This window comes from Oryctolagus cuniculus, chromosome 7 (assembly GCF_964237555.1).
Source record: "Oryctolagus cuniculus chromosome 7, mOryCun1.1, whole genome shotgun sequence".
NCBI lineage: Eukaryota > Metazoa > Chordata > Mammalia > Lagomorpha > Leporidae > Oryctolagus > Oryctolagus cuniculus.
In genome coordinates this window covers 7,701,283-7,717,606 of record NC_091438.1, presented here as the reverse complement: position 1 = coordinate 7,717,606, position 16,324 = coordinate 7,701,283, and the positions used below count along the sequence as shown (strand labels likewise).

At 50.2% G+C, this 16,324-nt stretch overlaps 1 protein-coding gene across 1 annotated transcript; it reads left to right on the top strand.

The window, feature by feature from the left end:
- The first annotated feature begins 762 nt into the window (after positions 1 to 762).
- On the top strand, positions 763 to 15,512 carry NPHS2 (NPHS2 stomatin family member, podocin). The gene is made up of 8 exons (XM_002715007.5): positions 763 to 1,201; positions 2,247 to 2,350; positions 4,629 to 4,701; positions 6,218 to 6,300; positions 9,359 to 9,562; positions 11,638 to 11,693; positions 13,208 to 13,286; positions 14,146 to 15,512. Exons 1-8 carry the CDS (start codon positions 913 to 915, stop codon positions 14,422 to 14,424), a joined length of 1,167 nt encoding a protein of 388 aa, XP_002715053.3. The 5' UTR covers positions 763 to 912; the 3' UTR covers positions 14,425 to 15,512.
- The last annotated feature ends 812 nt before the right edge of the window (positions 15,513 to 16,324 follow it).

Here is a 16,324-nt window from a genome sequence, read left to right as displayed (position 1 = left end):
ATAAATCATACGTCCCTCCCTGTGGGCCACATGCAACTTCAGAAGTTTATTTTATGATTTATTTTATTCATTTGAAAGGCAGAGTTACAGAGAGGCAGAGAGAGGGGTCTTCCATCTGCTGTTTCAACAGCTGGAGCTGGGCTGATCTGAAGCCAGGAGCCAGGAGCTTTTTCCGAGTCTCCCATGCGGGTGTGGAACTCAAGCACTCGGGCCATCCTCTTCTGCTTTCCCAGGCGCATTAGCAGGGAGCTGGGTTGGAAGTGGAGCAACCAGGACTCCAACCAGAACTCATATGGGATGCCCGCATTGCAGGCTGGGGCTCTAACCCACTGCGCCACGGCGCCGGCCCCCAGAATTTTTCTCAATGGGTTGTTCTAGGCAGGAGCTATCCATGGAGGCAGGCACGTGAAAGGAAATCATTCCCTTCCTGTGCTGCCTATGCAATGATCAGGCTTAGTGAACAAAGCACTTCAGAACTCTGCTATTTCACTGTACTCCCAGTGGTCTAACTCGGAGCCTATGGAAGAAAATAGTGGAAGAGTTTTTCCAGACCCGTTTGTTACTTGGGGTTCACACACATGAATACAAGCCCGCATGCATAATTAAATAATTAAATGACTGCTAAAAAGTAGGTTTTGCCTTTAAAAACCCCCCTCCACTGCTACTCCGGGCTGTCTTCTCTGGCCCTGGTCTGAAAGGGCGCTCACCAGCTGGCCAATAAAGACTCCTAATTTGACCTCAAAAGTCTCGCGTGACCCACAGCACCACCGCTGGTTCCCTCCCCAAATGGCCACAGTGACCCGGGCTGGGCCAGGCCATCTGGTGGGCCGGGGGCGGAGCCGGCCCCAGCTCTTTAAGGCCCTGGGAACCCTGCAGGCGCCCCGCCACCCTCGCGCGCGCTGAGCCCTGAGGATGGAGACGAGGCCCCGCAGCTCCTCCAGAGAGGCGCACGGGCGAGGGCGAGGCGGCGGGTCCCCCCACAGGCAGAACAAGAAGGCCAAGGCCAAGGCCGGCGGGGGCCGCGGGCGCCGGGAGGCAGCGCCGGAGCGCCGGAGCTCTGGGCGGGCGGGGAGCCCCGAGGAGCCCCGCGCGCCCGCCGCCGCCGCCACCGCCACCGTGGTGGACGTGGACGAGGTCCGGGGCTCCGGCGAGGAGGGCACCGAGGTGGTGGCGCTGCTGGAGAGCGAGCGGCCAGAGGAAGGTAGGGCGGGCGGGGCGGGCCGTTCAGGTGGTCAGGTACCCGGAGGGGAAGCCGCCTTGTTCAGTGGTGCCCGTGGGATGGCACAGTGGCGCCCCAGGCACCGAGCGCCCCCGGAGCCTGAGCAGACTGGGCACGCTGGGCTCCTGGGGAATGAAATGCATGAGGACCCCCAGGCCATCAGAGGAAATACAGGCAGAGGGGCAGTGGGCGCGCAGCCCGCCTCCCACGTAGGAGCACCTGGGTTTGACCTGGCCCAGTTCTTCCTGGCTGCATCCTGCAAATATTGACTGAGCACAAAATATTGGGCCAGGCACTATTCTAGGGCCTGCAGACGCACCCTAAACAGGACAAGCCCCCAAGAAGCTTTGTTTTCCTTGAGGTCGATGCCCCTGCATACCATTTATCACCGGAGCACCCTGGGTGCTTCGCACCGCCGTTCCCCACTTGTTTAACCAGAACTAACAGGCTCATGTTAGTCCCCATGGGTGATACGCACTCTGGAGCTCAGCACCTCAGTCCAAAGAAGGGGCTGTACTGGGAGAATTTCAGACAGTAGCCCAGGCAGAGAATGGAGAGGCCATTCCAGGGGAGAGGCACCTCTGGGCACGTGTGGTTTCAGTCACAACAAATGGTAAAACCTGACGTTCGTGTAAGCATGATCGTTTTAAATATGCCATTTGATCATTATGCTAGTGATATGAGATAAACCTTAGGAGACAGTTATGAGTTAGTATCCTCACTGGATAGCAGAGAAATCTGAGGTTGAAAGAGGTCACGTGCCTTACTGAAGGTCTCCTGGACATTGAATGGGAGGGCCAGAACCAGAGCCCAGATATGCTGTAGACGCACTGCCTTCCCAAAAGCCCCACAGAGACTGCACTCCAGCAGCACCCCAGGCCCTGTGACCTCTGGTCACTCTGATGTCCAGCTCTTTCTAGTGTTTCTAGAGTCTCCAAGCTGCTCTGACCCCACTCGAAGGACTGGAGCATATGCAAGGCTGTAGGTATGGCTGTTTCCATACACTGACTCCTCTTTCTTTCCTCAGGTACCAAGTCCTCAGGTTTAGGGGCCTGTGAGTGGCTCCTTGTCCTCAGCTCCCTGCTCCTCATCGTCGTGACTTTCCCCTTCTCCATCTGGTTCTGCATAAAGGTGAGACCCCACGAGGACACGCGGTCGCTCCCTGGACCCCTCATGGGACTCTGTCTGTGCACGGTGCTGCTCTGTGTGGAATGCCCTCCTCCCACTCACCTCCCCTGTGTCCTACAGACCGTGTATGATTGGCAGGCTCTTGAAGGGGTTGGGCCACAAAGTCCAGCGGTGACTCAGCCATGCGCTGTGGGGAAGGTTCTCAGGTCTGGTCACTGGAGACGGGAAACTCTAAGAAGCCAAGTAGGTAGAGGACTCGAAGGCAGAACCAGCCAGCTACATTTCAACAAGGTCTTCAAGGAGTGAGATGCCCCCTGCATCTCTGGGAAGAATTTGTTCCTTCCAATCAAAGCAGGAGGAAAACCCACATACTGCTGGGGATCCAAATAATTAGGAATTTCTGGGGCACGCTCTAGGAACCAAACTGAGACATTCCTTCTCAATAATGGTTTCAACAAGCAAAGCACTTTTCAGATACAGGAGTCTCACCTGCATGACAATGAACTAGTCATGGTTACGGACTTCCAGGGACCCACAGTGGGGTGGTAGAATCTGCTACCTTCAGGACATATTTCTCAAGGTGTCTTTGCTACGTTTTTATACAGCTGGTCCCTGACATGGAAAGTTAACTCATAATTTTCAGACTTTACTACAGTGCAAAGCAATATATGTTTAATACAGAGGCCATACTTCAAATTTTTTTGTTAGTATTCAAAAACCAATTTATTTAAAACAAAGGGACAGGGGCTGGTATTGTGGCATGGTGGGTTAAGCTACCACCCGAGAGCTGGTTCGAGTCCCAGCTGCTCCACTTCCAGTCCAGTTCCCTGCTAATGCGCCTAGGAAGGCAGCAGAAGGTGACCCAAGTACTTGGACCCCGCAACCATGTGGGAGACCCAGAAGAAGCACCTGGCTCCTGGCTTTGGCCTGGCCCAGTGCCGGTCATTGTGGCCATTTGGAAAGTGAACCTGTGGGATGGAAGACCTCTCACGTTCTGTCTCTGCTTCTCTCTGTAATTCTTTCAAATAAATAAAAATAAATCTTTTTTTTAAAAATGAGGACCATAATACCTGTATCTCTCAGAGCTATACTTTCAATTTTGATCTTCTGGGCTAATGAGTACCATAGGATATTTCCTCTTGATGCTGGGCTGCAGGAGCAAGCCATAGTTACTAGTTAGCCACACGGTCACAGGATAAACAGACACTCTGCAGTGCGCGGTGTTGCCACTGTTCAGTAGGTTAGGTGGATTAAGCACATTTTTTATTTACTCTTTTCAGTTTATCAGGATGTAACCCCATGGTAGGTTGAGGAGCATCCTTACTTGGCTTTTACTATTCAATAGAGTGTTTTTATTTTTTAAAAAGATCTTTGTGTATGTATATATTCGATAGGTAGAGCCCACTATACCACAGCACTGGCCCCAAATTTTTAAGTCAAGGGAGAATGAGGGGAAAAACATAGACATGTCTATGATTTCAAATCATTCCTGCTTTCATTCAATAAATATGTCTCGAACTGTGCTATGTATTGGGCATGATGTAGACGCTGGGAGAAGTTGTAATTCCATATCATCAAGGAGTACACAGTCTGGTGGGGTACATTTATAAACAAACAGGTCAGCTAAGTGAATGGCAAACATGCAGAGAACTCAAATTCTCATGTCAGGCCAGACAGTGAAATTTATTTTTAAATAGTGTGCAGGAACTTCCACTTATCTTCTCAAATAGACAGTTCTATACAGAGAATCTCCTTTTTTTTGTCATTTGAAAATATCCACATTTTCAGGGCACACTCCGTTTTTCTAAATCCATAATTAGAATTGACATATGAAAAGCCAATGGGATCATTCTGAAGCAGCCTCAGGAGACACTGCAGTTTGAAACAAATCACCAGACTTGGTATAAAAATAAGCTGCTTGTTTCTGTCAAGTAGCTAATGAGGGATACATATCTGATACAATTATGTGGAAGTCACAACAAAATACGAGATTAAACATGCTACAAGATTGTTTTGCTTCTACTATGTCCAACATTCCCCATATCATTCTACTTGAGATAATCATGAATTTTTCATCAAAATTCCGTCCACTGCCTCAAAGACTAACATGGCCAATTTACTTCTTCATTTGTTTCTGAAATTCTGTACCTACCAAGTGTAGGACTTTTGAAATTTAAGTATCAATAGAATTCCAAAACCTAAGATTTCTTACACCCAGGATCACTCTCAAGCTAAGGTCTATTGGAGACTTCTCCTTTCAGGAAGTAATCATTCCCTGCAGGTTGTACAAGAGTATGAGAGAGTAATTATATTCCGACTGGGACATCTGCTTCCTGGAAGACCCAAAGGTCCAGGTAAGAAACTTTTTTTTTTCTTTTAGCGACCACCCTTCTACACCTGTCAGTTTCTTCAATACATGCATATTTGTGACATTCACTTTGGATTACACGAAGTAACTGATGCTTGCGTTTTCTAGTCTGTTACTTACAACACAGGCTTATGAACAAATTCGATAGACAGCCCTGCTCCCAGGCCCCAGGTGGCCAAGTGGGGAGGAGCACAGAGACCCCGCATGCCAGAGCCAGGCTGACTGGCGGAGTGAGTCAGCCTAGACCCCAGGCTCCTGGGTACAGCAAATGTACGGCCAGAGTCCTGTGGGTTCCCAGAGAAGAACTGAGCTAGTTCAGATCCCAGAGAGTCGATCAGATCAAGTCGCAGGTGACAGGCAAAGCTCCGAATCCAAGTAACAAATCAGTTTGTAGCTGGTGGAATGCGGGAAAAGTTAGGTAAGCACGTCCTGTGTTTCAGACACTGTGCTAACTACCAGGGATATGAAGGTGGATGAAGACCACCTAGCCTCTGACCTGAAAACCTAGTGACGCTGATGGTCAGAGGTCCAAGCTGATCACAGGGCACAGATGGAAGGATGGTTAGCCTGCAAAGGGTGGGAGTTGAGATTTGAAGATCCAGGCCGGCCAGGAAGCTGTGAGAAGCAGCGGAGTACCACTGTGCGTATATTGGAAAGGGTCCCAGTTCTCAGACGAGCCTGCAAAAACAGGTAGCAAACAGAGACTAGACTAGGAAGTACAAGTCAGCGTTTGAATATGGAGAAGCAGTAGACGTCCAGGACACCAACGGTCTCGCCGTGGACCTGGTTTCGGGAGGTTTTTCTGTTGGAGCCAAGAAGGGCTGCTGTTGAGCTGGATGGAACCTGGACTCTGAGAGGCCGCTGGGACCAACAAAGCTCTGGCTCTCATAGGAGCCCGCAGTATCCAGGAGGCCCTCAGAAAATCCCCAAATGTCTACTGCACACTGATGCTCTACATTATAGTGGGTGGGTGGGACTTGCTTGGCAGCCGGGAGGCTGGAGTCCTGACACTGCGATTCTGATTCCCTCTCGGGCTTGCGTTTTCAGAAATACCACACGTTGAGATTGATGCCTGGTACGCTCATGGGATTCAAAAATAGTTTCGCAAAGCAGCTGAAAAGTACTAAAAGTGAAACATCAAGGCTAGCAATAGCGACTCTAACACCGTACTGGGGACTTCGGTTCTAATGAAGGGAGAGACGTGCAGAGGAGCTCTGACCCCAGCCCCGCTTGCTGGGGGAGATCTCTGTACCCCTGCTGTCCCACAGTAAGCTGACTTAGAGCTCTCAATTTACCCTCAGAAGTGTCTCATATTGAATGACCAATTACCTGGTAGCCTTAGCTGCAATATAGACACTGTAGGGATGGGGGCAGGATTTCTCAGTGGTCTGTGTGTAGTTGGAGGCTAAGAAAAGCAATGCAGCGTGCAAAGGGATCACAACATGGTGACCCACAACTGCCACTCTATGGTTCACCTGTCACTTCCCTCTCCCCCTCCTTAGGTCTTTTCTTCTTTTTGCCTTGCCTGGATACCTACCACAAGGTTGACCTACGCCTCCAAACCTTGGAGATACCTTTTCATGAGGTAGGCTAAAGGGTGGCTTTTGCTTTCTCTCTGATTTTACATGGCCTCACTAGCATCTCTGGTCCAGGGCACAATAACAATGTATACTCAAAAGTAGGTAATAAAAGTCAAGATATGGACTATAGCAGAATTGAAAGCTTGTGGGCATCAAGGAACATGGTCGACAGAGTGAAAAGGCAACCTGTGGAGTGGGAGAAAATAATTCTAAATCATGTATCTCATAAGGGTTGATATCTAGGATATACAGAGACCACACATCTCAGTAGCAACAACTTAAAAAAAAAAAACTCAATTTAAAAATGGGCTGAAGAGTTTGTGATGGTTAATATTACATGTCAGCTTGGCTACACGTTGGTCATTTGGCCTCTATTTGATCAAATACATCTAGATGCTATCAAGAAGGTATTTTTCTCATTTTTAAAAAGTTTTGAGAGGCAGAAAGAGACTGAGGGATCGATGTGCCATCTGCTGGTTCACTCTGAAATGCCCACAGTAGCCAAGACTGAGCCAGGATGAAGCTGGAAATCAGGGATTCAATCCAGGTCTCTCCCTCGGGTGGCAGGGACTCAACTACTCGAGGCGTCACCGTTTCCTCCCAAGGAAGCTGGAATCGGGATCAGAGCTGAGACTTGAACCCAGGTGCTTTGAAATGGGATGCTGGCGTGCCCACCTATGGCTTAACCACCAGGCCAAATACCTGCTTTGCCCCAAGGCAAATTTTTTTTATGAGATAAACACTTAAATCGGTGTATTCTGCATGAAGTAGCCTCCCTAATGTGGGCAGTCCTCATCCAATCAGCTGACGTCTCCAGGAAAGACTGACCTCCTTGTGAGGAGAAGGGAACTCGGGAGACAGCGTCAGCGGCTCCCTGGGTCTCCAGCCTCACAACTGCATGGGCCAGTCTCTTCTTAAAGATTTATTTTATTTATTTGAAAGGCAGAATTACAGAGAAAGAGAGGGCTTCCATCCACTGGTTCACTCCTCAAATGGCTGCAATGGCCCGGGCTGAGCCAAGCCTAAGCCAGCAGCCAGGAGCCTCTTGCAGGTGTCCCATGTGGGTGCAGGGGCCCAAGGACTTGGGCTGTGTCCTCTGCTTTCCCAGGCCACAGCAGGGAGCCGAGCCAGTCTCTTGTCTCTTGTCTCTCTCTTTCCTGCCAACCTGTCCTTCCCCTGTAAGTACACGTGCACCCCCCAACACACACACACACACACACACACAGTCTGTGCTTCTGTGTTTTGGAGAATCCTAATATAAAACTTGATAGCTCTTTGTCCAAAGAAGATATACAGAGAAGGCGAAGACATACAGATGACTAGCGCATATGGGAAAAGATGTTTAATATTGCTAATCTTTAAGGAAACACGAACAAAAACCACAGTGATACCACTTCATGCTTATTAAGATGGTTACTTAAAAAATAAATAAATAAAACTATGCCGTGGCTCACTAGGCTAATCCTCCGCCTTGCAGCACCGGCACACTGGGTTCTAGTCCCGGTCGAGGCGCCGGATTCTATCCAGGTTGCTCCTCTTCCAGTCCAGCTCCCTGCTATGGCCCAGGAGTGCAGTGGAGGATGGCCCAAGTGCTTGGGCCCTGTATCCGCATGGGAGACCAGAAGAAGCACCTGGCTCCTGGCTTCAGATCAGCGCAGCGCACTGGCCATAGTGGCCATTTGGGGGGTGAACCAATAGAAGGAAGAGCTTTCTCTCTGTCTCTCCTCTCACTGTCTAACTCTTCTTGTCAAAAATAAAAAAAATAAATAAAACCAAAGCCAACCCAACAGACAATATTAAGTGTGAAGAGAATGTAGGCAGATGTATTGCAACCCTATGTTGATGGGAAAGTAAAGTAGGGCAGTCTATATAGAAAAGGGTATGACATCTCAAAATGGTATTACTGTGTGACCCAACAATGACACTTCTGTATGTGCATTGAAAAGAGCTGAAGGCAGGAGGCTGATACTGTGGTGTAGTGGGCAAAGTCGCCGTCTGCAGGGCAGGCATCTCATATGGGTGCTGGTTCAAGTCCCGGCTGCTCCACTTCCAATCCAGCTCTCTGCTATGGCCTGGGAAAGCAGTGGAAGATGGCCCAAGGCTTTGGGCCCATGCACGCATGTGGAAGACCTGGAGGAAGCTCCTGGCTCCTGTCTTCAGATCAGCTCAGCTCTGGTCCTTGCAGTCAATGCAATGGGGAGTGAACCAGCGATGGAAGACCTCCCCCCCCCCCCCGCCTCTTCCTCTCTGTAACTCTTTCAAATAAATAAATCTTTTTTTTTACAAAGAATTTTATTATTCCTTTTTTATTTTTTAAATTATATTTTAAATTATTTATTTGAGAGGCCTCTGCCTCTTACACAAGTAAGACAGAGAGCTCTCATTCACTTGTTCACGTCTCAGTTGCCCACAGTGGCCAGGGCTGGCCTGGGGCTGAAGCTGGGGAGTGGAGACTTAATCATTGGTGGCAAGAACCCAGTGACCGTGTTCACGGGGGCGTCCCAGGGTCTGCATTAACAGGCAGCTGGAGTCAGAAATCAAACACCCAGGCGTTCTAACGTGAGACACAGGCATCTTAATGCGAGGAAAAACACCTGCCCTCACCCTTTTACTTTAAATTAATTCATAGCATTTTGTTGTGTGTTTGTTTACTCGACCAATTCACTATTGTTGATGTTAAATTATTTCCAATAAGCAATACTGTGGGGCGAGCACTGTGGTGCAGCCGGTAAAGCCATCACCCCGCGTGCAGCGCCAGCATCCCATACGGGCACTGCTCCACTTCCAATCCAGCTCCCTGCTAATGCACTTTGGAAAGCAGCAGAGATGGCCCAAGTCCTTGGACCCCTGTGCACCCACACAGGAGACCAAGATGAAGCTCCTGGCTCCTGGCTTCTTCAGCCTGGCCCAGCCCTGGCACTGTGGCCATTTGGGGAGTGGACCTTTTTTCTTTGCTGTAATCTGGTCTGAGAAAACCCCCTTTGAATACATTTACTTCCCAGATCCCCACTTGGGACAGGAAGCCAAGACTCACTCCTGTCGTCCGTGCTTCTCTCTGCCTAGATTGTGACCAAAGACATGTTTATCATGGAGATCGACGCCGTCTGCTACTACCGGATGGAAAACGCCTCGCTGCTCCTCAGCAGTCTTGCTCACGTGCCCAAAGCTGTCCAGTTCCTTGTGCAGACCACCATGAAGCGCCTCCTAGCACATCGCTCCCTCACGGAAATTCTTCTCGAGAGGAAGAGCATCGCACACGATGTAAAGGTATTTGGAGACGTTTGATGTCGACCTTGTTGAAATCTCTCTGTTTTCTACTCATTTGTTCATTGGCAATTTACGAATGCCAGGCATGTGGGTGCTTATAACCAGTCAGGAGGTTGCCAGATTTGATCCTGAGCCATCCACAGTTACCAGTGTGGTGCTGGTCAGTTGGTCACTGCCACAGTTTTGGCTCTCAACCCTACCCAGCGACTTTAACTTCCCTGTGGAGTGCTCACAGGGTGCCCGGTGTCAGGAGTGCTTGCTGTAGGGTGGTGGGCAGGAGAGGTTGGTTCCTGGGAGCTTACAGAGAAACCAGTATCATGTGTGCAAAGTTAAACTATGGTGTGTTTAAATAAGACTGTCACACACAAAGAGCTGAGGTGTCACAGCCCATCCATGATGGACTACCCCATCACTTGTGTAGACTGTACCAACGTGGGGCGAGAGGCAGGCAAGAGAACAGAGTTTGGCCAAACTCTAGTCATTTGAGCTTGCTCTTGTTGCCCTGAATTATAATTTATGTATTCACACATTTCTTTTCCCTGATGAACTCTATAATGGCAGGAACCGTATTTTATTCCTCTCTCTGTCTGTCTGGTACTTGGGTGACAGGGCTTGCCCCACAGCAGACAGATGGTGCCTTTGGATGACTGGGTTAATGACCCAGCTGGTACAGCCTCACTCATTGCCAGCCTGGCCCATCTCTTCCTTACCGTCTCAGACCCTAACCTACTCAGCCACTGCCTGCGGCTCAGCACTGGGGCCTCCTCTGGAGCTGTTTCCTCTGTGTGATCCCCTCCTTCCTGATTCTGCCACTGTGCTGTCTTTGTCAGGATTCCTTACTTTCACCAAGCCCCCAGGTTAGGCAGTCTTTTCAGGATTCTCGTGTGCTGACTTAGTTTATCCAGGCACTAAGAAGTCACCAGAAAAGTAGTTAAAAAGAAAAAAAGTAGGAGCCAACACCAAGCGCTCCAGGCCCTGCCTCTCCTTTCTAGAGCCCACAGTCCATTTTCTTCCCCCTCCAATGTCCAGCTTCAGACACCCAGGGTGAGCTTGACAGGAAGCAGGCGAGTGGAGGGCCCCTCTAGGCGAAAGCCAGTTGAAAGCGACGTAAGAGTCTGGCTGTGTAAGAAATGAGCTCTAAAACACTATGTTTATATCTATATCTAAAACACTATATATAACATATATATAACTATATAGTTATATACAACTATATAACTAATATATATGTGTGTATAATATATTTATATATAATAAATATATATATAAATTTATTATATATAAATATATTATATAAATATATATTATATATGTTACTATTATATAATATTATATAAATATATATTATGTATAATATATTATATTGTATTATATGTTATATATTATATATATATATATATATATAACAAATACACCACCTGTAGGTTTCCTGCAGCCTCTGGTAACGTTTGTAACAAACTTGTTAGCTTAAAAAAACTGTTTTGAAGATCAAGTTCACAATCAGTTTCACTAGGTGAAAGTCAAGGTGTTAGCAGAGCTGACTGCTGGAGGGTCTGGGAAAGCATCCATCTCCTTGCCTTCCTCGGGAGGTAGCAGCTGCCTGCGTTCCTCACCTCAGTGCGTAGCCCCTTCGTCCATCTTCGACATGTGTCACTGTGGGCTCTGCTTCCATGGTCATATCACCACCTCCTCTGCGGTGGTTCAGTCTCCCTCTCCCTGTCCCTTATCAGGGCCGTGTGATTACATCTGGGGTCCACCTGCGTCATCTTCGCATCGCGAGATCCTTTAACCCACAGGCCCCAGGGATTGGACATGGACATCTTTGGGGGCCATGATTCAGCCTACTGTACTGTCTTTAACTCCACAAATACTTGTTGAGTGGCATCATGCAAGTTAAACACCTCATTGCAAGGCTCGGGGAAGGTAACCCTGCCAGCACAGGCAGTTGTGTCCCTCAAAGGGACAGACAGTTCCTCCGAGGTCGGCACCGCGGCCCCCAGCGCAGAGGTGTTGTACTCGGCGCCCGGGTTCCTGCCGCTGGGTCCTCACTGATGTCTCCACTCTTCCCTCCGCAGGTTGCCCTGGATTCAGTGACCTGCGTCTGGGGGATCCAAGTGGAGCGAACAGAAATGTGGGTAGGAAGTTAACCAGGAGCCGCGGTGCGACACGGAAACAGTGTGGTTTCACTGCGTGTTTTTCATTTGAAAAATTATTTTAGTTTTCAGTACTACAATAGCAATGAAATTATCAAGAAAACTTTCCCCTTAAAAATTATTTCATTGAGTACTATTTAGCCATAGTAGCATAAATTTGGAAAAAAAAAGATTATTCCATATCTCATCGCCGTAAACCACTGGACCATATAGCCAAATTACTCTTCTGTTTTCTTCTCTAGGCATTTACACATTTTTTAAGTTAAAATTTACATAAAACTTCCCATTTGAATGTGTACAGCTCAGTGGTTTTAGTCTGTTTACAAACCATTGCTGCGACAAAGCCTCGCTTCCTGACACAAGCACTGCCCGTCCCTCTTGCAGCCACTGCTTTAGCTTCTGTCTCCATAGATCTGCCTGTTCCGGACGTTTTGTGTAAGTGCAGCCGTCTGATAGACGGGCTTTTGTGCCTGGTTGGTTTTCATTTAGCATTTTCCCAGGGTTCATCGTGGTCTCACACAAATCGACTCTTCATTCCTTTCTATACTCAAGTAGCACTCCCCTGTACCGATACCCAAAATGTCGTTCACACATCTACCAATCAACTGATGTGGGCTGATTCCACGCTCTGCCTGTCGTGGTAATGTGGTGATGAGCGCTCCTTTGCAAGTTTTATATGACCATGTTTTCAGTTCTCTTGCAGACATACCCAGGAGTGGGATTATTGGGTTCTTTGGTAACTTCTATATTTAGGTTTTCTTGGGAATGCTAAGCTGTTTTCCATGTACAATTTTTTCACGGTAATCACTGGGAAAGACTATTTTATTTATTTATTTATTTATTATTATTTTTTGACAGGCAGAGTGGACAGTGAGAGAGAGAGACAGAGAGAAAGGTCTTCCTTTGCCGTTGGTTCACCCTCCAATGGCCGCTGCGGCCGGCGCACCGCGCTGATCCGAAGGCAGGAGCCAGGTGCTTCTCCTGGTCTCCCATGGGGTACAGGGCCCAAGCACCTGGGCCATCCTCCACTGCACTCCCTGGCCACAGCAGAGAGCTGGCCTGGAAGAGGGGCAACCGGGACAGAATCCGGCGCCCCAACCGGGACTAGAACCCAGTGTGCCGGCGCCGCTAGGCGGAGGATTAGCCTAGTGAGCCGCGGCGCCGGCCCAGGAAAGACTATTTTGTACCTGTAATGCGATGCATTAGTATTGTTCTTATTTGGTCATTCCCTTTTATTCTCTTTATTAACAGTATGGCCCATCAAGGCCGTTTTCCTTGTTGGAATTTAATAATTGGGGTTTAGGTAAAGTCTTACTCAGAGCGACACAGCCATCGCCCGGAGTCTGCAGCTTCTCAGGGAAGCCGGGGGCTCTGCCCGGCCGCGCCCCGAGGCTCAGAGGCTCACCGCACCCCTGGGACACCAGCACACGGGGCTGCAGGCTGTGGACTGCCGGCTGCCGCACACCCACCCCTCGCCCTCTCTCTCTTCCAGTAAAGATGTGAGGCTGCCGGCTGGGCTCCAGCACTCGCTGGCTGTGGAAGCCGAAGCACAGAGACAGGCCAAAGTGCGGGTGAGCCGGCGCCGGGAGCCCGGGGTGGGCCTGCCTGCCTCCCCTCCGGGCCCCTGCCCTGCGTCCCCCCGACCCGAGTCTCACTGCTCTGAAGAGCGTGTCCTGACCAGTCCACTCAACCCCCTCTCTTGGAGGCTGCTGCTCACCGCGCTGCCTCCTGGGCTCCCGCGGGCACTAAAGTCCCCTTCCCCTAGCCAGTCCCATCCCTCCCCCCCCACCCCGCCTCTCTCCCTGTCATCTCTGGGTTAGTGACCTCTCCTTAGCTCAGACCCGTGTCCCACGCTGTGCGCAGGTTTGGAGGGATGGCCATGGCCAGGGCCCCGGGGGCAGCCTTGCTCCTCAGCTGCCCCAGCCGTAGGTGTCTCTGGAGTGTTGATGGGTGGGGGCTGAGAGGAGAGATGCTTCCAGGTTTGAACTTGGCCGCTGCCTGTCCCCTGTCAGGGGCGTTCCCTGTCGCACCTGCTATGGACAGCATAATGCCAGGTAGCAGGGATACAAGACGCGCACCTGTCCTCTTGGAGTTGCAGTCACGTGTGTCCAGAGGTGCCAGCTGGGGTGGCATTTGGTGGCGCGCCTGGCACGTCACTTTGCCCCTGTGGGAGTCACGCTGGGTGAGCTCCAGCCTTTGCCAGGAGCGCTGACCAACCTCTGCTTGCCTGGCCACGGCCCTCAGCAAAGGCCACCACATGTCCTGGTCCATGTCCATCTGTCTTCCCTAGCTCGGGAGCCTTGAGAGAGAAGACTGACTGTGATGGTGCCTGTCATGTGGGCGCTCACTGCCGCTTTGCTGGGTCACACTAATCGCCACCCAACTTCCTGGAATGAGGACCGGTCTCTGCTCCCCCCGCGTGTTTTCTAGATGATTGCCGCAGAAGGGGAAAAGGCCGCCTCGGAGTCCCTGCGCAGGGCGGCTGAGATCCTGTCGGGCACCCCGGCGGCTGTCCAGCTTCGGTACCTGCACGCCCTGCAGTCGCTGTCCACAGAGAAGCCCTCCACGGTGGTGCTACCGCTGCCCTTCGATGTGCTCAACCTCCTGTCTCCCGCGGGCAGCCGGGCGCAAGGAAGCATCCCCCTCCCGAATCCTCCCAAGCCCGTGGAGCCGCTGGACCCCAAAAAGAAGGACTCGCCCATGCTGTAGGGGGCTGGGGCCGAGCATCGGCAACTGTGTGTGTGTATGGGGGGGTGCTGCCATGTAAAGGCACGCCCGCCCAGCGAGGCTCTGTCCTCACTTCCTGCCCGCCCTCAGGTTGCCACTGGGAATGCAGGTCCCACTGCAGCAACCCGTGAGACAGGGTGACATCAGGCCAGGGTGTGTCACCCACGGGCAGATCACTGACCCCTCAATTACGGGAAGGGCTTTAGTCCATGTTCGTCTTTTGGAATGAGCGTGCCTCTGCAGGCTTAGTCCCAACGTCCTTTGCTCCGAATGTCCCCCCGCTCCTTGTAGAGGCCTGTGCGGCCGCCACAGCCCTTAGTGCCCCTGTCGTTGCGCTCGGCCCACTGTCCTGGCGTCCTGTCCCTAAGGTGCAAGGGCCTCTCGGCCCTCCGGCTGTTCCGCCGAGGCCGTCACAGCCAGCAGCTTTCGGCTTCGCCTCACCTTGCTCACCCCCAGCCCTGAGGGTGGGCGCCAGGCACCTGCATGCTCCCGAGTGAATGGAAGAAAAAGAAATGCACTCAGGTCATTACAGAATTTACGCCTAATTAAAGCAGTGAAAAGGAAGTATTTTTATGGAGACTTTAGAGTAGATAAACAGATGAACATTTATCTGATGCTTACAATCTGAGAATGACACAGGGCCTGACAGTGAGCTGCTCATTTGCTGACAGCTGCCCATTTCCTCCAACAATAACACCATGCGACTTATATGCCCTGAGTATTCTTTCCTGCTACAAACATTTAAGAACATAAAGACATTCCCATATCGTCCATAGCTTGTCTATACAATGTGAAATTAATTTCTACAGAAAAAATAAACTAAGTAAAAAAGCATATCTAAGTATACAAGTTCTCTATAAGTTAAAAAAAAAGTAACATCATAAAACATTTCTTGACTAAAATAAAATTAGAAAAGCACTACTTACGATGGGAGTTACCATGTTGCCGGCACAGATGGAGGTGGCTGTCCCAAGAGCCCCAGTATCTGCTTCTCTCCAGTTTGAACTGCCCGTTGATTCTTCATGTGACATGATGCCATCATTTTATGCTGGAGATGTGTTCCTTCCACCACCACCACCCCGCCCCCCCCCCCCCCCCCCCCGCCATGCAGGCTTAAAACCCTGTGTAGGAAAGCACCCATGGAAGGTTTTCCATCACAGCGTTGGCCCAGGAAGCTGCTGAGCATGGTTTCCAAGAGAAGATGCACCTGCACTCCTAACAGCAGGTCCAGAAATTGTCGGAACACTTTGTTGGAGACAGACCGTTTTCCACTGTGTGTAAGTAACAGGAGGGGGGCCCATGGTTGAGGAAGGCTGGCCTATCTAGCATCTCTCAGTCACCTTAGTAGTCCCTCCCTCTCAGCCATCCCACTGTCCTAAAAAATAAAAAAATTCCCGTGCAGTGTATTGTGAAATGATTTATCTCGGGTCACCTCTGTTGTAGGTTCCCAGGCTACTTTCTTACCAGCCAGGAAAACCACACATTCTAGACTGCCTCCGGACGCCTTCTCAGCCCTGTTAGGTCCTGGGACTTCAGCCAAGCAACACCCCTCAGGATTACGTAGAACTTTCAGATTTCAAAACCCACATTCTCGTACAGCCATGGCAAGTTCACTCATCGAGGCAACAATCTGCTTAGAAAGTGACTATATGTTGAGGTGGTTAACTTTCAATTTTGTTTCACAAAGGTATTTTATCCAGTTCTGAAACCTGTTTCCTTATCTTACTGAAAGGCGAGTGTCCCCAGCCCCTATTCTCGGGGTGTGCCGAAAGCCACAGCCACGGATGGAGCCGTGTCTGCTGGAGGCCACGGGAGCCTCGGAAGCCCAAGGGGAGGCAAAGCTCAAACCACGCAGCAGTGCCAAAGTACAACATGGCAAATG